The following is a 21510-nucleotide window of genomic DNA, read 5'->3' as shown; positions in this document are numbered from 1 at the left end:
TCAGTACATTTTTAAGTCTTTGATACAGAGTGCCAGTGCCCTCTGGAAGCCTGGCCAGTTTATACTCCCTTAGCAGAGAAGGAGTGCACATTTTTGTGAACCCTGGGTATTAATCTTTATCAATGTGACAGGTCAAAATGGTATCTCATTTTGATTTATATTTTCAATGATTAGTGAGGTCGATCATTCTTTCACGTTTGTGTATCATGTGTGTATCCTCTTTTGGAAAGTGCCTGATTATATTGTATGCTCTTTTTTCCTCAAAGTACTCACCTTTTTTGAGTCTGTATATTTGCTAATTATTTTTTTAAATAAAACTTAATTGCATTTCGGAGTAACAAGCATTTGGGTTCTGCTGGACTATCTGAATTGTCTGCTAATTTAGAGTCAGAGTTCTGTCAGTACCAACCATGCAGAAAATCATGTGCTTCAGTGGGGACGGGGGACATTAGATGGACTATTGCAAATAAATACATGAAAAATGATCACTTTTTTCCACAAACAGTAACAGAAAATGTAATGGAAAAACATTACTTTTATGAAAGAGAAAGAAAAAAAGGAAGGAAGGAAGGGAAGGAAGAAACGAAAAGACAGTCTATTTCTAGATATTCTAATGAAAATTATGTATTGGGGACTTTATAGGTATTCTAATAAAAAATTTATAGTTTCTATATAAAGAAAATGTTCAATTCCACTGAGGGATATAAACGAATGCTAACATAAATGTAAAGCCATACATTCTTAGAAAGTAAAAATGCCAGTTCCTCCCTAATTAGCGAATAAATGAGTAAATTCAGTGGGATCACAGAGTTTCGTCAGGATTGGGGGAGTGGGGGTGGGATCCCGGAGAACAGCTGGGAACATGCTGTGGGATTAGACCCTTCCCCTGCAAGATGTTGAAACATGTTTTAAAGCTACAGTAATTAAAACAGTTTGGTTCAGGTGAAGCTGTTCACAGGTTAATTCAATAGAATCGAATTCGGAAATAGACTCACATATGTATAAGCATCTAATTTAGGATAGGGTGTCTCATATCAATGAAGAGAAAAGAGATTTTTCTATAAATAGTAATGGGACAACCAGTTAACTTATGTGAAGAAAAAAAAAAGGTGGAGCCCCGCCTTACTCCTCATAGCAAGCTAAATTTCAGATGCATCAAGGATTTAAGATAAAAAACTGAGACAATAAGAGTTCTAGGAGAAAGCATTGAATTTACTTGTAATCTTGGAATGAAAGATGCTTTTCTGTATTCCGTATCCTGTAATAAACCGTAACGGAAAAGAATATGAAAAAGCGTATGTATACATACACATATATACACGTATGTACACACACATATGCATATACACATACATACATATATACACATATAACCGAATTGCTTTTCTGTACACCAGAAACTAACACAACATTGTAAATCACTATACTTCAATTAAAAAAAAAAAGAATGCCTTTCTAAGCAGTTTGCAGAACTTGGTAGTCATAAGAAAAAGGTGGATTAATTGACTAGATAACATTTAAAACTTCTCTAAGGCAACTTTTTGTCATAAAGTCAAAAGACAAACAACAGACATGTATAACACAAACAGACAAAAACCTGCTTCTTTCATTTACAAATAGGTAAGTAGATATTGGGACCTACGTATGACCCAATAGAAAAGTGGACGAAAGATAGGAGGTCTTCTAAGAGAAAGAATTCAAATGGCTGGGAAATATGCCTGAGTTCACTCATAATTAAAGAAATACAGATCAAAACAGGAAGGTTACATTTTTGCAGAAATTTTTTAAGTTCAGTAATAAATTGTTTCACGCACTGTTGGGGGAAGTTTGCAGTGAAGCCTTTTGGAAGGCAATCTGGAAGCATCAGTCAGAATTTAAAATATACGTACGTACCTTTGACCTAGCAGTTACCTTGCTGGGAATTTGCACTACAGGCGAATCAGCCAGGTACACCAAGAGGTCAGTGCAAGAATGTTCATTGCCGCATTTTCTAATTCTTATTTTATTTATAAATTAATGTATTAATTTGTGTCATTTTATTTATAAAAACAAAAAACTGGAAACAACCTCTACGCTATATCACTAGAGAAATGGTTAAATTAGTGGGTCTCAGCTGGGGAAAGTCCCCCCCCCCCCCATCAGGGAACACTTGGCCCCATCTGGAGTGCCAACAAGGTGATCTGGGCCTTGCAGTTAGGACCATTTTTGTTTTCTTCTTGGGGCTTTTCAGCATTTGCTAAATTTTTTACTCTCTGTGTTTGTGCATTTTTTAAAAAGAGTTTAAATCACCCTCACGTCCAAAAAATAGAGAAGTAGTTAAGAAAATTGGGAACCATCTACAACAGTACTCTATGTGTATCATCCCCGTGAAGTAACATGGACAAATAATCGTGCTTTGATGAGACGTGAAGAAAGCTGGGTTTAACCCCAATTAAGTAAAAGGTAGTTGGGAAAAAAAGATCAGAAGCAGTACCTTAAAATACCAATGGTGCCATTACTATTCTGTATTTACACTCCTTGTTTCTTCTCCAACTTAAAAAAAAATTTCTTTTCCAAGGCAGTTTTAATTTACGATGGAGAAAATGTGTATAATTTAGAGGAAAGAGAGAGACTACAAAAGATGGAACACTTTGGTGTCCTTTCTGAATTCAGGAATTTGACCCATGTTTCTTTATTCGGTTTGCACTTTTGGGAAGAAACTTTTCTTCTCCTCACAGAAAAATGTCATGGAATTCCTGGCACCCCTGAAACCGGTGGCCATTCGAATAGTGAGAAATGCCCATGGAAACAAAACAGGTAAGGTCTGGGCTGTTTCGAGGGGGCTGGAGAGGCAGATGCTAGAGCTGGAAGGTTGGGGCAGTGGAACTGTGGAGGTGTTTGGAGGGCAGCTACTTTCTTTCCTATTTGTGGTCCCCACTTCTGTGGATGTGGTGAAAGTGCTCAGGACAGGGGTCTGCCTCTTGTCCCCTGCCGCTGGCAGCCTAGTGTGAGGTTTTCACCTGTGCAGGCAGGGCCCAGCCCCCAGGCCTGGGGGCTCAGTAATGACTGCGGCCTTCAGCCCAGATGCAGGGGCCCACCGGGGGCTCAAAGCAAGGGGAGGCCGTGATCAGATTCAGGATGGTCCCCTGGCTGGTGAGGGAAGGGTCCAGGGGCAGGGCCCAAGGACAGGTGGGCTGGGTGGGGGCTTTTGCACCCCCCCAGGGGAGGGTCTTGTGATAGAGACCAAAACCCACAGGCTTTGGCGCAGGTTACGGCGCTGCCACGCGTTAGCTGTGTGTCCGTGCGCATGTCACTTAACTCCTAGAAAAGTGGGGAGGCGAGGTCTCTCGTGTTTAGGGAAGACTCCACATGCTCGTCTGTGCAAGTCAGGGCCGCGGGCAGTGACGGGCAGTCACTGTGGAGGTGGCCCCTTGGTGCCAAGCTGGGTTGCAGCACCGCACCCACAGGCATTTGTCCAGAGAAGGTCAAAGAGCAGGCACTGGTCAGGACAGGGTGAGGCTGGGAGGCAGGCCAAGGCCCTCCCATTTCTGAACGCTGCCTACAAAGGGAAATTTGCCTGGGGGGCATCAGGGAGTGTCTGCATTTTGGAGATTGGGCGAAAAGTACAGGTTCCCCCCCCCTTTCTGCTCAGATTCCCCCAAACACCTAACACAGTGTGGGTGTTCCTCCGTGACTCCCACGATTGTCTGCAGGGCCTGCAGCCCTTACCTTTGTCGTGGTCCTTTCACAGGGTACGTCTTTGTGGATTTCAGCAGTGAAGAGGAAGTGAGGAAAGCTCTGAAATGCAACAGGGAATACATGGGTAAGGGTGCTGGGCGGCCCCACGCCACGTGGTGGCAGGGGTTCGCTCATTCAGTTGCTCTGTAAGGTTATATTGAGGGCCTGCCGTGTGCCTGCCGGGCACTGCCCTGGGCACGGAGGATACAGCCGTGAGCAGAACAGACCAAAGCCCCCGCCCTCCTGGGGCAGAGATTAGGCTAAGTTTCCTGTAGAGGAAACTGACATCGAGAGGGGAGGGGAGAGACAGGCGGTAACCAGAGGGGCCGTGCTGTGGACAGATGCAGGAGAGGGCCGGGATTGGAGGAGGCGCATTTTTTTTTTTTTTTTTTTTTTTTTTTTTGCGGTACGTGGGCCTCTCACTGTTGTGGCCTCTCCCGTTGCGGAGCACAGGCTCCAGACACGCAGGCTCAGCAGCCATGGCTCACGGGCCCAGCTGCTCCGCGGCATGTGGGATCTTCCCGGACCGGGGCACGAACCCGTGTCCCCTGCATCAGCAGGCGGACTCTCAACCACTGCGCCACCAGGGAAGCCCCAAGGAGGAGGCGCATTTTAAACAGGATCGTGTCAGCTTGGGCCACACTAAGCCGGCGACATTGGAACAAAAGCCAGAGGGGTAAAGGGAGCCTGCTCTGGCTTTGTGGAGCGGGGCCGTTCCAGTACAGGGAACAGCAAGTACAGGGTCTGGAGCTGGGAGGTCACCTGAACAAGATATCCAAGGACGTGCTCTTTGGCCTGTCCCTGGTATGGACAGGTGATTCAGGTGCAGCCATTGACCCCTTGTGAAGACACAAGTTCTGTTAGGGAAGAGGAGAAACCTAAGCAGTCTTACTAGCAAGTCAGGTGGTAGGTGTTTATTGAGCACCTGCTGTGTGCATGTGGAGGTGATGGTGGTGGTGGTCGTGGTCTAATCAGGAGCCTGGGGCAATGCACGGACGCAGTTCAGCAGCAGCACAAGGTGGCTCTTCAGGGTTGGGCTGTCACGTGAGATGATTCCCAGGGCAGTGCCAGGGGCCGTGCCCTGGAATTGGGAGGATGCAGCCCCATGGGCCAGGCGGCCCAGGCAGGCTCCCCCCTGAGCTAAAGCCGAGCTTGCAGGATAAGTGAGATTGAGGCCTGGCTTTGGCTGGGGCCGCCACCGTGGTTAACAGAGCCTGGTGTCTGGCGCTGTCACCAGCCACCTTCACCATGGCTTCCGGAAGGCAGCAACAGAGTCTGGAAGCTGGCAGGTTCCGGGCCTCCCCCGGGGCCCTGACTGCCTCTCCTTGTGCAGGTGGACGCTACATCGAGGTGTTTAGGGAAAAGAACGTCCCCGCAGCCAAGGTGCCCCCAGAGAACAGCGCCAAACCCTGGCAAGGCCGGACACTCGGGGAGCATGAAGAGGAAGAGGACCTGGCCGACTCTGGGAGGCTCTTTGTGCGAAACCTGCCCTACACCAGCTCCGAGGAAGACCTGGAGAAGCTCTTCTCCAAATACGGTAGGGGCGTGGCCTCCGGCTCACCACAGGCACCTGCAGCGGGTGGTCCGAGTCCCCATGTGCCTCCTGCAGCTCTTGACCTTGGGCTAATGACGGCCCCCTCTGGCCTCAGTTTTCTCATCCATAAAATGGGCCTCACCATCTCTGAGCGGCTGTGAAGATTCAAACAGTATGTAGACAGCAGAACTCGAAGTCCTAGATGGCATCACAGGCACCTTTCGTGGTCTGAACCCAGACTCCCTTAGCTTTCATCACTAAACTCAGAACTGACGGGGTTTGGGTACAGTTTTCTGAGATGTCCCTGGTATCTGAACCCTTGCTCTGCTCTTGGAAGCCCACTCACTGTGTGTGTTGATATGAAGTGCTCACCAGTCTGAACTCTGCTGTCTAAATAGTCTTGCTCTCCAGACCGAGCATCCGGATGCGTTTGCTAGTGAGGGCCGTTTTCATTGTTGTCGTGGTTGCTGGCTTTATTCTGCAGGACACAGACTTGAAGGCCTGTAGTTCACCTTGGCACATGGAGCTGTGCTTGTTTGTAGGGTCGTGGTTGTTGAAGGGAAGGAAGTTAGGGCTCAGAATGGCAGGGCGAGGTCTAGATGCTTTTAAGATCCCCTGGCGCGTCTCCCCGCTTCTCTTCGGAGACCAGTTGTGGGTTGCAGGGGATCCGAGCTCAGCCGAGTGCTTGTCTTCTGGACAAGGAGGCCCTGAGTAGGATTCTGCGATCAGACAAATTGGTGTCACCTCCTGGCCTGTGTCCTGCTGTCCTGTCGCCAGATCTTCCCGCACAGGCTGGTGCCCTGGTTTACGTGGCAGGGCCAGGCACTGGAGAGGGGGTCATCAGTAGACTCGAAGTATCCATCCGGGAAGATAAAGCCGGGAAGGAGGACTTGGTCACACCCTGGTGTTCAGAGTGGAAGGTGTGTACTTTAATGTGAGCATCGTAATAATATCCCAGCAGCCACTTCTGTGGCCCTACGTCACCAGCAGGCACTGCTTAGTACATGACACGTATTAGTGCGTTTAACCCTCCCCGCTGTCCTCCGAGCTGGGTATTCTTAACGATACCATTTTACAGATGAGAAGCCTGAGGCCCGTAAAACCCTGTGGCTTGCCCGAGGCCACACGTATAGTATGTGATGCAGGAGGGTCCAGGCCAGACACCTCTGCTCTCAGAATAGACACACGAAGGGTTGTGGAAGGACACCCTGACCCATGAGGGGGTCTCACGGCAGCCCCTTGCCACCTTCTGTCCTGGGCCAAGCGGCGGCAGCAGCTCCACGCTCTCCCTGGTTAAAACCCATAGCTTGACTAGTGCCCAGAGTTTTCTCACCCAGCTCTGGCCTGCAGGACACTGACGCCCTTCCTACCCTCAGGTCCCCTGTCTGAGCTGCATTACCCCATCGACAGCCTGACCAAGAAGCCCAAGGGCTTTGCCTTCGTCACCTTCATGTTCCCGGAGCACGCTGTGAAGGCCTACGCGGAGGTGGATGGGCAGGTGTTCCAGGTGATGGCCCGTGGGGTGGCGGGCGGCTGCCGGGCCCAGGCGATGGGGAGAGGCTGTGGGCGTGTGCGTGTGCGCGCAGGCACGAAACCACACCCACGCTTCTAGGGAAGCACACCTGATGCACGTGAAGCTGCCTCCTGACCTGAGCTGCCTCCAGGGGCAGGGTCTGCTCTGTCCTGTTCACGGGTCTATCGTTAGCCCCTAGAGGAGCACCTGGCCCATAGTGGGCCCTTAAAAAGTGTCTGTGGATTAAATGAACATGCTCTCTCAAAATACCACTTGGAAGAGGAAGGAGTAAGGAAAGAAAGAGTTTTGACCCAGTCATTGAAATGGCCACAGTAGAATATAAGAAACGCTTCTTTCTTCCAAATACCGTGCTTAGCACACAAGCCGAAGCCCCAGGCTGCCTCGCCTCCCTTTCCTGTTCGTTCGTTCGTTCGTTCATTCATTCATGATTTATTGATCCCCTGTGACTGCAGGCTGAACCTGGCTCCTGCCCGCGTGGAGCTCACACCCTCACAGGGACAGAGTCGGGTGGGGAGCCCTGCAGGTGTCACTTACAAACCGATCAGCGTCCTCTGTGAAGCTTTGTCAGGTGTCCCCCGTCACAAAGTCAGGCCCCTGTGCCACATGGCCAGGCCCCTGTTCTGGGTTCAGGGCGGCCTCGTGGGCATCCTGCCCGAGGCCCCCACCTTGCGACAAGGGTCTCAGTGCTGGGTCCAGCCCCCTCATGGAGAGGCCGACATACCCGGGGCAGGATGTAGAAGCGCCTGCCCCCTTCCTGTCTTTACCCCCTTCCCCTCGTCCTCCTCCAGGGCAGGATGCTCCACGTGTTACCATCCACCATCAAGAAGGAGGCCAGCGAGGACGCAGACGCCCCAGGATCATCGTCTTACAAGAAGAAGAAAGAGTCAAAAGACAAAGCCAACAGCTCCAGGTCCATACCTGCCTCTGACCCAGGCTTTGGCTGCCCTCGCCCCTCCTTGCCTAGCTGCCAGGGTACCCTGACTCCTCGTGGTGGCTTTAGCCCCTCATCCATAACTTTGCTGAGCCTCAGTTTCCTCATCTGCAAAATGGGAAGAATCAGTGGTGCCTCACTTTTGTGGTGTCATAAGGATTGAGTCAATGTAAGCAAAGTGCTTGGTCCCTGGTGCTGAGTAAGCGCTTGACAGACGTTAGGGCTTATTAATATCATCGTGGCTTTTGTTGTCTTCAGGCCCTGGTACTTGGCCCATGCCAAGTAAGATGGGGGAGAGGAGGCTTCGGGGACTTAGGAAGGCAGGCCCACAAGCGCGTTTCTTCCAGGCCTTGCGTCTGCAAACAGTTGCCCCCAGTCAGCCACGGTCTGACCTCTCTGTTCTGCCTCTGACTCAGCTCTCACAACTGGAACACGCTGTTCATGGGCCCGAATGCAGTGGCCGACGCCATCGCCCAGAAGTACAGCGCCACCAAGAGCCAAGTGTTTGACCATGTGAGTGGGCACCCTGTCTGATGTGCCCCCGGCTCTGGGCAGGGGAGCGGGTGGGGTCGGGCTGGGGTTGTCCACCAGCTTGTCCTCTGGGGCCTCCCCCATGGAAGCATCCACCCTGCCCTGGCTTCTCGTGGGCGAGTGTGGAGCCACGTGCAGAAGGGAACTGACGATGAACACTTAGCGTGCGGTGCTCCTCTCGCCCCACTTCCCAGATGAAGAACTGGAGGCCCAGGGTCACACGCCTGGAAACAGGCAGAGGTGGAGTGACCCAGGTCAACCCGAATCCACTGCCCTTGCTCTGAACCACTCCCCAGAGGTGGTCCCACCCACTTCTGGGCCCAGCCAGCCCAAGTCTTGGAGATGAGCACGGGGTAGGTCGTAGGTCTCTGACCGTCCCCTTCTTCCAAGTCTGGCCTTGTTCCTCCCGACCTTCCCCTCCGTCCATTTGGCTTCTCCAGATCACATACCTTCCTTTAAATGCTGTGTCTCCAGTTAGGCCGTGGCCAAGTTCATCTTTGGCAAAACCTGGGAGTGTGTTTTTCAGCCAGCAGGCAAAGGATATCCATAGATTTGGTCCATAAACTCGCTGGCCATCGTCATTTACTGCCCCTGCCCCATGCTGAAGGTCAGCGCTGTCCCCCAGAAATAGAATGCGAGCCCCACACAGAATTGTAAATGTCCAAGGGGCCACATTTTTAAAAAGCAAAAAGGAACAGGCAAAGTTAATTTTCAAAGTTAATTTTTCAGAATAGAATCTATTCTATTAATTCGATACGGCCAAGATATTATTAGTTCATCATCCACAATGTAAAAAAGTGACAAGCAGTCTTGCACTGCTTTCTTTCCCCTCACTGAGTGTTTAAAATTCAGTGCGTGTCTTACACTGGGTTCGGACGCGCCACGTTTCAGGTGCCCAGTGGCTGAGCTCGTGGGCACTGTATTGGCCACACAGCTCTGGACCTCAGCCAGTCAGGAGGGGCTGCAGCTGGTTCAGATCCCACCAGTGCTCTGAGCACTGGGAAGAGAGCAGGGCCCTAAAGGGAAACAGTCCTGCTCTTCTAGAGCCTTCCAGCAGAGGAAGACACTAGCTCATTAACAAAGGTGCCGCATGTTGGCGTGATGACTTGAAGAAGGCTTAAGCTGAGTAAGGGGAGAGGGTGTGAGAGCGAGGCAGGAGGCAGGCTGCTCAGGGGTGCGACATTCTAGCAGAAATTGAATGGAGGGCAGAGGTGAGCACACAGAAGCCCTCAGGTGGGAATGAACTTGGCATGAGTCCCGTACATATGACTGGAGGGGAGGGAGCAGGCGGGAGATGGGGGAGGGGAAGCTGGAGGGGAGGCGTGGGCTTCTTGATTCACCCTGACAGATGCGGAACCCAGAGCCATCAAGCCAGAGTGGGTGTCCCCGGGGGGAGCATCCGCGGGGGCTATCCGCGGGGTCCGGCTCCGTGCAAGCCTCCTCCTCGGGCTGTTGGGAGATGGGCCAGCCGACCCGTCACCTGCCCGACAGCCAACAGGGCATCTTCCCTTTCCCTCCCACAGGAGACCAAGGGCAGCGTGGCCGTGCGCGTGGCCCTGGGAGAGACCCAGCTCGTCCAAGAGGTGCGGCGCTTCCTCCTCGACAATGGGGTCAGTCTGGACTCCTTCAGCCAGGTGAGTGCCCGCTGCCCAGCCCAGCGAGCTGCTCAGGGCTCGCCCCCCGCCCCTGGAGAGCTGGGGGTGGAGTCTCACATCAGCAGATGTGTGGATGGGTGGGAGGGTCAGGCCTTTCACAGATGATTGGCATTAACTTTGCAACTGTCGCTTAAGAAAGAAAGAAAGATCATCAGCTCAGACTCGTGGCCCAGTGGCCCATCGGACCTGGATGGGGGGCCGTAAGCAAGAGTTTCTCCACGCAGGTGGGGGGGGCCCTAAGCATCCTGTTCCCCGACCTAGCACCTTACTAAGAGCACCTGTTATCTGTTTCAGGATCGAGACCTTTCTTGAATCACATAGGGGAAGGTTCCTCCCTGTGCTTATTCCTTAGCAGGTAGAAGTTCTTAGGTGTCTGGATGATGAAGTCTTGGAGGGCCTGCTGAGAACACCTGACATCCTCCCCTTCATCTTACAGATGGGGAACCTGAGGCCCAGAGAGTGGGGAGGGGACTTAGATCAGACAGTGAGTCTGTGACGGGCCTGGACTCAATCTCAGGGCTTCTGACCCCCAAACTGCTGTTTCCTCAGCCTCACCAAACCTTAAGAGTTTCACCTTAAAAGGACGGTTAGGATGCATGCACCCCAGTGTTCATTGCAGCACTATTTACAATAGCCAAGACACGGAAGCAACCTAAGTGTCCATCGACAGAGGAATGGATAAAGAAGATGTGGTACATATTAACAATGGAATATTACTCAGCCGTAAAAAAGAATGAAATAATGCCATTTGCAGCAATATGGATGGACCTAGAGATTGTCATACTAAGTGAAGTAAGTCAGACAGAGAAAGACAAATATCATATGATATCACTTATATGTGGAATCTAAAAAAGAAAAACCTTATTTACAAAACAGAAACAGACTCACAGACTTTAAAAACAAACTTATGGTTACCAAAGGTTAAATGTGAGGGAGAGGGATAAATTAGGAGTTTGGGATTAACAAATACACATCACTATATATAAAATAGATAATCAGCAAGGACCTACTGTATAGCACAGGGAACCCCACTCAGTATTCTGTAATAATCTATGTGGGAAAAGAACGTGAAAAAGAATGGATATATGTATATGTATAAATGAATCACTGCTGAACACCTGAAACTAACACAACACTGTAAATTAACTATACTGCAATGTAAAATAAAATTTAAAAAAAAAAACGAAAGAAAACTGAGGCCCAGAGGGAAGAAAAGCACTTGACCCAAGGTTTCAAATTAGACTGGTGGCCAAGTGGAGACTCACACCCAGATGTGCCCTATGCCTGGAATCCTCCCGTTAATTTTTTTTGGCTCTTTTATTCTCCATCCAGCATGCTTTAATAATAAAATAATTGCTAATGTTAGCAGTTGCTAAGCAGTGTGCTTACATCAACGCTTTTGATTGACTCCTTTCCTGGGACGACCCATGAAATAGGTGCTGTGTCCTCATGTCAGGGGAGGGGCTGCATACATTCAAGTGCATTTCTCAAGGCCGTATATATCTGGTGTCTTGGTTTGGGTTCTTCCAAAAGCCGACTGAGACAAAGATTCAAGCGCAAGTAGTTCACTGGACGGAGAACACTGGCGAGAAGGGACGGGGGGGGGAGACCAGCAAAGGGCATGCTCGTCCCAGTGCCACTGGTGGAACAGTGGGCTGCCACCTTCCCCGGGGGACACCGCCCAACTCGGAGCTGTCCCACCCAAAGGACAGGTGACACGCCAACTCCTGAGAGCCACGGGCAGCTCCCACGGGGTGTTAACTTCTCACGTGTGGCGTCAGGCGTTCTGCAGATCCGGGAAAAGACCCCTAGCACAGAGATGCCGATCCCGGCCCTGGGCTGGAGTGTCCTGGAAGGTCCAGCGAGGACTGTGGTTGGGCGCTGTCAGAATTTGCCTCGGCTCAGTAGTGGAGGGGCCGGGATCTGACCTGGGGGGGTCCAGTTGCAGAGCCCTCTCCCTCATCCACTCCTCGGGGCCGCCTCTCATCCACAGGGTGGCGCACCCGAGAGGGTGGGGTCTCCTGGACCTGCTTCCTGAGGGCCTGGCACCCGAGGTCCCATATGGCCGCCTGGTCCAGAGTCACCCACCGATCAGTACTGGCGTCGCGGGTCAGTGACCCTCCTTTCCATCGTCCCACATGAGCTGTCCCCTCCCTGCAGGCCGCCGCTGAGCGAAGCAAGACCGTGATCCTGGTGAAGAACCTCCCGGCCGGCACCCTGGCGGCCGAGCTGCAGGAGACCTTTGGCCGCTTCGGCAGCCTGGGTCGCGTGCTGCTGCCAGAGGGCGGCATCACGGCCATCGTGGAGTTCCTGGAGCCGCCGGAGGCCCGCAAGGCCTTCCGACACCTGGCCTACTCCAAGGTAGGGCCGCCCGAGCCCCGCTTCAGGGAGAGGACAGAGGGAGCTGACGGGCGGACAGTCTTGGCATAGACCTGGCACGTGCAAGCACTTGCTGGGAACCAGCCATGTCTGTCGGGATTGTGAATGTCATCCCGCCCCTGGGAGCACCTCTGGACGGGGCAGTGTGAGGGGCAGGCTCAAAACATCCTCCGGAAAGCCTGCCTCGGTTCCCTGCCGATTCTGGCTTTCCTCAGCTTTCTATTCCCCCATGACTTTGAACCATCATCCTCGGCGCTTTGGATATCTTATACCTACAATTAGTTGAAAGTCAATTCTGTAGGTGGGCTACCTCCTGATTTTTGGTCATAAGGAAGAAAAAGTTACATGTGTCAGTGTATTCCTTTCTGTGGCTGCCATAACAAGTTACTACCAATTTAGTGGCTTAAAAGAAGAGAAATGTATTCTCTCACAGTTCTGGGGGTCTGAAGTCTAAAATCAAGGTGCCCAAGGGCCATTCTCCCTTCGAAGGCTCTTGTGGGTGGGGGGAGGGATCTTTCCTTGCCTCTTCCGGTGCCTGGTGACTCCAGGTGTCCCTTGGCTTGTGGCCGCATCACTCCAGTCTCTGCCTCTGTCCACGTGGCCTTTTCTCCATCTCAAATCTTCCCTCTGCTTTTCTCTTACATGGACTCTTGTCACTGGATTTAGGGCCCACCCAGATAATCCAGAATGATCTCATCTCAGGATCTTTTATTTAATGACATTTGCAGAGGCCTTTTTTCCAAATAAGGCCACATTCATAGCTTCTGGGAGTTGGGATGTGGACATATCATTTGAAGGGCCACCATTCAGCCCACTGCAAGTAGCTTCTCTTTATCAAGGACTTTAATGCTTTGCTGACTGTTTGTCAGTGTCTTGTTTATCCTTCTTTTAAAAAAAACCTCTCTGCATGTACGTATGTGTATACTCACTGCCTGTGAGTGTACGTATGTGGAGGGAGAGAAAGCATGGTTGGTGTCCGGTGGCCCTGTTGCACTTCCTCCAGGAGGGCTGCCCTGTATCAGTGATTCTGCTCCCCCGTCCCACTCCCTGTTCACACTCTTGATTAGAGAAAGTACCGGGGGATGCAGACGTATTCAATGACAGCAGATGCTCCAGCCTCTCACCTGAACCCTGAGCTGCAGCGAGGGGATCAGGCAGCACATAGAGTTCTATACTCTGAGCCTCAGGCTCTTTGTCTGTGTCGTGGACTGAGTCCCTCCCCCGCCCCGTCTCTGCAGTTCCACCACGTCCCCCTGTATCTGGAGTGGGCTCCGGTGGGCATCTTTTCCAGCCCAGCCCCACAGAAGAAAGAACTCCAAGATGCACCAGCAGAGCCGGCCGGAAAGGACAGGATGGAGCCAGAAACAGGTAAGAGCTGGGCCTGAGATCAGGATGTCCTGGGGCAGCAGGCAGGGGAAGGACAGAGGGCTAGGGGGCAGCACTAAATTGTTTATCAGGTATTTCTTTTAAAGTTCTGTATTCATCCTGAGACTGGTGGGTCCCCATCTCTTGAATTTTATAGGCACGTAAAATGTCCTTAAAAAAAATAGAGCATAAAAATTCTGGATACAACGTAAGGTAGCCAACTATTTTGGCTTATCAAGTATAGGTTGTGAAAGGAAGAATTAAAAAACCCACTAGAATCTGTTAACAGGGATTCGGAACAGAGCAAGAGAAAATAGCCTTCTGGGTCGTATTGATACATCCGCTGGGATGAGCAGGGCTGTTGGAGATGTTTATTCTCCCGGGTCCCCGGGATGGTATGGCGCCCTCTGGTGCCCAGTGGCTGCAAAGGCAGGAAAAGGAAGGGAGGCGGGGACCCAACCCTCAGCTGATGCTTCACACTCGGGTGAGGAGGGGGTGCTCCTGGCACTCAGGGCAGCGCAGTTCTTCCCTGTCGGGACTGTTCTGCAAATTGTAAGACATTTTGCTGACCCTGCCCACTGAATGTCAGGACTGCCCCTGTAATTGTGACGATCTAAGATACCCCTTCCCTGTATGCCAGATGCCCTCTAGGGGGCAGTGCAGCCCTCAACTGAGAACCACTTAGGGGACCACGACTCCATCCTAGAAGCAAAGACCTTTAGAAAAGCTTTGAAGAACACCCTTACCCAGACATTAAGATCTTGCCCATCGGTAATATCCCTCCTCCATACCTCCATCTTAACGTAGGGTTGCCGGTTGATTAAAATAAGGATTAAAAGAAATACATCTCCTGTATACCCTCTCCATTGTCCTCATAAAAGAATGGGGGTGGGGATGGGAATTCTCAGATTAAAGAACAGTCCTTTAACTGAATAGACCTCCCTGTCCATAAACCTCCCTAGGCTGTCTGCGCTTCCCAGTTCATCTTGGATTGGTAAAACCTGCTCAGGACCGGCCCAAGCCACTACAAGGCATCTGGGAACCCCTGGTCTAGAAGCCTTGTTTCAGTCAGGAAGGAAAATCCTTCAGTCTCTGCTTTCTGAGGCCCCCGAAAGCATCCCTTAGCCGTTGGGGTTACCTACTGACCACTGATATAAATCTTTCAAAAGCCCCTCACTAGCCCCTGTTGAGTTATTTCTGGCCACAGATTAGATTAGCGTTCTCTTCTACCGTGGTTATGCTTCCATCAAGAAGAATTCTCTTTATATAGTCACGGTTTCTTCTTAACTAGCCATCACCCCCAAATTATCAGCGACCTTGGTTTCAACTTCAGTCACTAAACTTGGACATGACTAATGTTTTTCGGGCAAAAGCAAGTCCTCCTTTAAAGCACAGACTTGCCAGGAGCGAGGGCCCTGGAAACAGATCCAGCAGAGGCCTCTCCTAGCTTTGGCGGGACCACTAAGTATGGTGCCTCCCCGGGGGGCGGCTGCCCTGTGGCCACACTCTTTTGCAGGTGTCCCGGTGCTTCCCTCCCTTCTCTCTGTTGTTTTCTTCTGTGACACGCGTCACAGTTTGTGTTTATCCTGTTTATTCGTTTGTTTTACTTGTTTAACATCCGTTGCTGCCAGACAGTGAGCCACGTGGCCGTCTCGCTCACTGCTGGGCGCAAGCATCCCGTAGGGCCCCGGGCGTGGGGTAGCTCAGGAATGTGAGTTGAGGGAGTGAAGGAAAGCAGGAAGAAGGGTTTCTGTGCCTCTCTGTCTCTCTTTACCTGTGAAGAGTAGGGCTGGGCCATCCTCGTCCTTGTGTCCCAAGCCCCGGCACATAGTAGAGCTTGGTGACGTCGGCACGTTTGTTCTGCATCGTTGTTTAAGCATCAGAGCGTGGCGCCACCCATCGCGTAACCGTGGCTCCCTTCATGGGGCTGATTTATACCCACCCCTCCCCTCACCCTTAAACTTTGTTTTAAAGGCTTACTGCTTCCCAGAAGTGTGTCATTATGGGTTCCCTTCCTCAGTGTCTGTCTGACTCCCTCACTAGATGTCCATCCCGCAGGGCGGGTACCTCGTCTGCTTGTGCACTGCTGTGCCCCGGCACCCAGGAAGGTGCCCGGCGTCTGGTGGGAGAGCAGTCAGTAGGTGCTGAGCGAATCCACAGGCAAAAGCAGCATTTCCTCCATGCCTGGCCCTGCACTAAGCACTTTGGGTCCTCCGTACGTGAGGCTTACAGCTCCCGGGGAAGTCACTGTCTTCCTTGTCCCCGCCTAGCCCAGTGACTGGGCAAAGCCACCAGCCTCCGAGGCTGTTCCTGCATCTGTAAAATGGGCAGAAGGCCTTTGTGAGAGTTCAGTGAGAAGCCGCCCGAGTCACCGTTTCTCTGACCCTCGTCCTAATTCAGCAGCATAAGGTGAAGTGGATGGTCTCTAACTCAGCCCTGAGCACCAGCTGGATTCCAGCCACTGAGCTGGGGCGACCAAGATGGGCCCAACACATACCGCTTCCCCAGAAGCTCCCGGGCTGCTAGGAGGACGGGTGGGGCTGTTCGGGGGTAGCTGAGATGTCACAGTAATAGAAGTGGGCCCTGGGTGCAGAATGTTCTGGAGCACAGCGAGGGGAGGCTTTGCAGAGATAGCGTGCCCTGGTCGGAAGGTGGAGGGCTGCCCCTGCCTGCCCCCAGCATCCCCTGGGTGCCCGGGCCTACGTTCTGGTGTTGAGAGCATCCCAGACAGACTGTCCCCAACAGGCCCTGCCTCTTAGGGGGCTGCTGTCCAGGGTCCTGCCGCCCCTCACACAAAGGAGGCCTCGGAGCTAGGAGGAGGGAGCCAGTAGTTGCAGCAAATAGATCGGATGGGGACCAAGAGGCTGTGCACGCCTGAGCTGATTTCACGCCCCGCTGAGTCCTGTGTCGTCAGGCGGATCCCCGCAGGACTCATCTCCCGAGCCTCCTTTTGCCCTTTTTTGTTCCTTTTCTTACCTGTATCACATACACGGTCCCCTCCCCGGTCCCCGAGCTGTTCCTTTTCACCTGCTGCTCCCCCACGCCTGCCCCTCTGCACATGGTTCCTGAAGCTTCCCCATTTCCCCATCCCCACTGCCGGGGACCAGCCGGCCCCCAAACCCTGGATTTTCTCAGGCTCCGCAAGAAGGCAGCAGGAGGGGAGTGGACAGAGAGGGTTGTTTTGTTCACCAGCGCCCCCCACCCCCGACACCTTTCTTTTCGGCGAAGCCCTCCATTCCCTGTACCGTTCTCGAGGGAGGGGGACAGTGTGTTTTATCTCCCCACAACCAAGACCCTCACCTCCAGATAAAGGGCTCCAAGTCGGGGGAGGTCCTGAAAAGCTGCTTGCAACTGATAACAGTCTCTGCTGTCAGCCTTCCGCGCAGAGAGCCGGAAGGGGGAGGGAGCGACCGTAAATTCTGCGGCCTGATTATAATAAAGCCCCATGTGGTGATGCGTGACTGGATTTTATTGTGCCAACTACAGATGGACGGTATTCCCCCCCTGCCTCTCCCAGCCCCCTCCAGCCCACCTTGCTTTCCGAGCCTTCCTCGCACCCTCACCCCGCCCCGCCCCCATCCCCATCCCCATCCCCATCCCCATCCCGCGCTGCTTCCCACTTTTCCTGGTTCCTGGTGAGGTCGTTGGCAAACATCTGTTCGTTTTGTGATACCTCCTTTTTCCTTGCTAGTCTTCCTGTCGTCACCCCACTTGAGGCCAGGGGCAGAAGCGCTTTTCTTTCTCTTTTTTTTAAAAATTTATTTATTTTCTTTATTTTTGGCTGCGTTGGGTCTTTGTTGCTGCGTGCGGGCTTTCTCTAGTTGCGGCGAGCGGGGCCTACTCTTCGTTGCGGTGCGCGGGCTTCTCATTGCGGCGGCTTCTCTTGTTGCGGAGCACGGGCTCTAGGCGCGCGGGCTTCAGTAGTTGTGGCTCGCGGGCTCTAGAGCGCAGGCTCAGTAGTTCTGGCTCACGGGCTTAGTTGCTCCACAGCACGTGGGATCTTCCCAGACCAGGGCTCGAATCCATGTCCCCTGCATTGGCAGGTGGATTCTTAACCACTGTGCCACCAGGGAAGCCTGGCAGAAAAGCATTTTTAACAGTGACCTTTGGCTTCGTCCTTGGCCCTTGGCCGTTTCCACACCTCTCTGGACATGGGCATGGGTCGTAGCAGGGCCTGGCCACTTGAGCGGGGCAGACGCTCTTCCCAGGGATGTGGCCGACAGAGACACAGTCCCTTGCACTCTTCTGTTCTTCTCAAAAGCCTGCAGCCAGCTGGCCTGCCTCTTCCAGCAATGGGCCTGCGGAGGTAGGGATTCCTGACATTTTCCCCTGGACCAGACACTGTTTTATCTGGGTTTCTGTGCGTTAATTCTCATAATTGTCTTGCAAGTGGACCCTGTGATTGTCTTTCTCCTTTTTTGAATGCAAAGAAGGAAGCATAGGGAGGTTGAGTGACTTATGCAGAGTCACACATCTGGAAAGAGCTGGGCTGTGCCCGGAGCCACCAGCTCCCAGGTCTGTGCTCCTAGCTGTGACCCCACAGCTCCTGTCAGTCACACTAGGTGCCATTTGTGTAGCAGATCATCATCCGCCGATATTTTTGGAGCATCTGCTCTGGGCCCGGTGCTGGGGGTGCAGAGGTTACTGAGTCAGATGTGGCCTCGTCCTCAGAGAGCTCCCCTTGTAGTTGGGGGACACAGAGAAGTGAACCGATAAGGTGATTTCAGAAAGGGGTAAGGCCTCTGAAGGAAAGGTACCCAGGGGGCTCTGATGGCAAGTGGCCAGGCCTGTGCTGGGGACAACTGCACAGGAGGAGCTCTGAGGGGAGGACGTTTGAGCTGAGACCTGACAAGAAGCCAGGCCTGGGAAAATGGGATGAGCAGAACAGGCAGAGGAGACAGATGGCAAGTGCAAAGGCCCTGTGGCAGGGATGGGTCTTGGCAGGCTCAGAGATCAGAATAGAGGCTGGTGCAGCTGGAATGGAGAAGGCGAGGAGACAGAATGGGAGAAGCTGGCAGGCCAGGGACAGGTGCCGACGGGAGACCAGTGAGGAGAACACCCCGTCATCCACACAAGAGGCAACGGAGCCCTGGACCGGGGACCCAGCGTGCGTATGGAGTAGCAGACATTCGAATTTCCAAAGAAGCCAGCAGAGAAAAGGGGAGAGAGAGAGAGAGAGAGAGAGAGAGAGAGAGAGAGAGAGAGTGTGTGTGTGTGTGTGTCTCCATTTTCCAGGTGGCGGTGCTAAGGCAGTGCGGGTAAGCCAGTCACCCAGGGCACACAGCTAGTGAGTGGATTCACGGGGACCCTGACCCAGACCACTCTCACTTCGAAGGCCGTGCGCTTTCACAGCTCTGCGCTGCCTCCTGACTGCGGTCTCTGGGCCCCCTTCTCGTGTTCTTCAGGCCCCCTTTTTTCAACAGATCTCGAGACTGGGATGCCCTTGTCTTGTTAGCTCTTCCAGCATCCCGGGGGAGTTGCAGATTGGGGGAGGTGGTGGCTGGGTACACAGAGGTTTGGAGAAACAACGGACACCTCTGTGCTGTTGGAGCAGAGCCAGGCTGCATTTAATCGTGTCTTTTATTTCAAGCTGGATGTTCTCCCGGATGTTGGGGGTCAGGGGCGTTGGCTGACTTAGTAGAAGTGGGAGGAGCCAGGCCAGCTGCACACCCGGGTAGGTGATAGGTCCTGGCCGTCCTCGCAGTCCCCTCTTGTTCCCCCTGGGCTGGGACTGAGGGCAGCTCACCCTCCGGGGAAGGGATCTGTCTGTTCCTGGGGTGCCAACCCTGACTGCAAGCTCATCTCAGCTCTGTCACGAAATCCAAACATCACACTTCCTGGGCAGGGGCCTGTGACCTTTGAAATAAGTGCTTTGAAGCAGACCAGCCCTTGCTCCTGGGGCAGGGAGGCAGGAAGGAGTGGACTCTGGCCCTGCTCACAGCCCCTGGGCTCCCCGGAGCTGTTGTCCTTGTGAGGCTTCAGATCCCTGGAATGCCACGCTGGGAACTGGCTGGATTCCAGGCCCTTGGGAGAGGCAGAGGGACGGGTCGTTGGGCTTTGCCAGGCTGGAAGTGGGGAGCAGGGCACGAAGGCCCATAAGCTGGTTTAAATCAGTCTGTTGACCACTGCTTAGTACAGAAGCCACATGCCGCTGAGTTAGTTGCCAAGAGTTTTAAAATGTGGGTTTTCCCATGAAAAGCTGGATTTTCAGCTTCTCGTGAAAGCTCTGAACACCTGGCCACACTTGGGTTGATCTGTCCTCGTGACAGCAATTGGCCGGTGCCGCGAACGGGCTGCCCCTTAAACCAGCACGGTGCTCTCTCAGTCACCATCATCCCCCCCATTCTTTTCTCTACAAAAAAAATTTTTTCAGTCTCGCATGAACCTCTCTCCCAACGTGAAGATGCCTGAGGTTTAGAGTTCAGATGCAGCGAACTCCAGAACTTTCCATGGACCACCGGTTTACTGTGATGCAGTGCTATGGTCTGCGGTGAGATAGCATCCTCGCAGGCCTAGCCCAGTCCCCGCACGCAGTGGGGCATCTGATTGGCACCCCTTCCTCTCTCCTTTTATCTCCAAGACACGTCAGACGTGAGGCGAGCCAGTGGGGTGGGTGTCCTTCGCAGCTGGGGGGCGTGGTCTTCCTTTCCATTGAAGTTCTCATTCACAACCTGGAATCTTAGCCTGTCTGCTTAGCTTTGCTTCCCCATCATTAGTAATACTTTTTCTACCCTGCTTTGCTTTGGAAGTTGGGTTTTGAGGACAAATGGCCACACCACGGAGTCCCGCTGGGTAAATTGCATTAGTCGCTTGGGTGGGGGAGGAGCCTTTATGTACATTTCTCCTTTTTTGTCCTGGAGCGAGAGTCTGGATTCTGGGTTCACTCCGAGGGAGCGTGAAGGGAGAAGGCTGCCCGTTCAGCTGATGTGAAATGGGCAACATCCTCACTGTCGCTCTTTCCATTAGGGCTTGAAAGTTGTTTTATGACAAAGCGGTTGGAGTTCAGTTAGGACTGGCCAGCAGTAGGCTTGCATCAGAAAGGGCCGGGGGCGACGGAGAGGGCTCTCGTGCTCGGCGTGAGAGCATGGGGGACGGGTTGGAAGCCCCGAAGCTCCCTTGGCCTTGAACTACTTGCGTGCAAGTGGGCACGAGATAATGAGTGTCCCCGTCCGCTGCAGGTTGGCACGTGCAGGGCTCAGGCCTGAGGGGGGGTCGGGGCCACATGCTCAGAACCATGAGGGTGGGAGCGGGCGGGCATCTTGGAGAACGGCTGAGATGGGGTTTGATTTCCCCGGGGGCTACGGGAGGAGCTTCCGGAGCGTGAACGTGGGGGAAGAGATGATTGTCCCCAGGCCCCGATCATGTGAAAAACTGGGGAGGTTGACCCAAACGGAACACATTTTTCCAGCAGCGGAACTTCTCAAGAGGTCACGACGCCACCTCCAACCTCGTGAGGCTTCCGGCACCCTCGGGTGACATCCACGTTCTCCACCAGGGCTCCGTCCTGAGCCACAGCCACACGCCCGCCCTGCTAACTCACAGCCTCACGCTTGCCCTTCCCTCCTCCTGCAATGCTGTTCCTTCAGAGTAGGCGTGTCACGGGTGGGAGTGACAGGATGGAGCCCTTCGTAATCACAGTCTCCAGAAATAACCGGGAGCGCGTTATTTTCTCTTCTTGCGTATGTGTCTCGTAAGCTCTGGATAGAGAACGTGATTGGGGTCACGTCGTATGTTGTTTTGCACCTTCATTTTTCTCCTAATTTTTCTGTCACGAACATCGTTCCACGTTTTTAAACATTCTTCGGAAACGTCATCTTTACATATTAGTGTAACCTTTGGTGGCAGTATAACTCTCCAGATCTCT

At 52.8% G+C, this 21510-nt stretch overlaps 1 protein-coding gene across 6 annotated transcripts in view; it reads left to right on the top strand.

The window, feature by feature from the left end:
- Positions 1-21510, top strand: part of RBM19 (RNA binding motif protein 19) — a 129962-nt gene that overhangs the window by 8551 nt on the left and 99901 nt on the right. For 5 of the 6 annotated variants that reach the window (XR_009544317.1, XM_060170209.1, XM_060170211.1 and 2 more), the window contains exons 8-16: positions 2718-2796; positions 3731-3802; positions 5051-5254; positions 6628-6758; positions 7574-7695; positions 8133-8229; positions 9771-9881; positions 12063-12263; positions 13520-13649. Coding sequence is in view for 5 of the 6 variants with exons in the window: in XM_060170209.1 (XP_060026192.1) it covers positions 2718-2796; positions 3731-3802; positions 5051-5254; positions 6628-6758; positions 7574-7695; positions 8133-8229; positions 9771-9881; positions 12063-12263; positions 13520-13649 (1147 nt within the window). In the remaining variant the exon portion in view is untranslated. The remainder of the gene's footprint in view (positions 1-2717; positions 2797-3730; positions 3803-5050; positions 5255-6627; positions 6759-7573; positions 7696-8132; positions 8230-9770; positions 9882-12062; positions 12264-13519; positions 13650-21510) is intronic. The other variant, XM_060170212.1, reaches the window with a different exon arrangement.

Source organism: Lagenorhynchus albirostris, chromosome 14 (assembly GCF_949774975.1).
Source record: "Lagenorhynchus albirostris chromosome 14, mLagAlb1.1, whole genome shotgun sequence".
NCBI classification, from domain to species: Eukaryota; Metazoa; Chordata; class Mammalia; order Artiodactyla; family Delphinidae; genus Lagenorhynchus; species Lagenorhynchus albirostris.
Note: the sequence above shows the minus strand (reverse complement) of the source record. Positions and strands in the feature narration are given on the sequence as shown.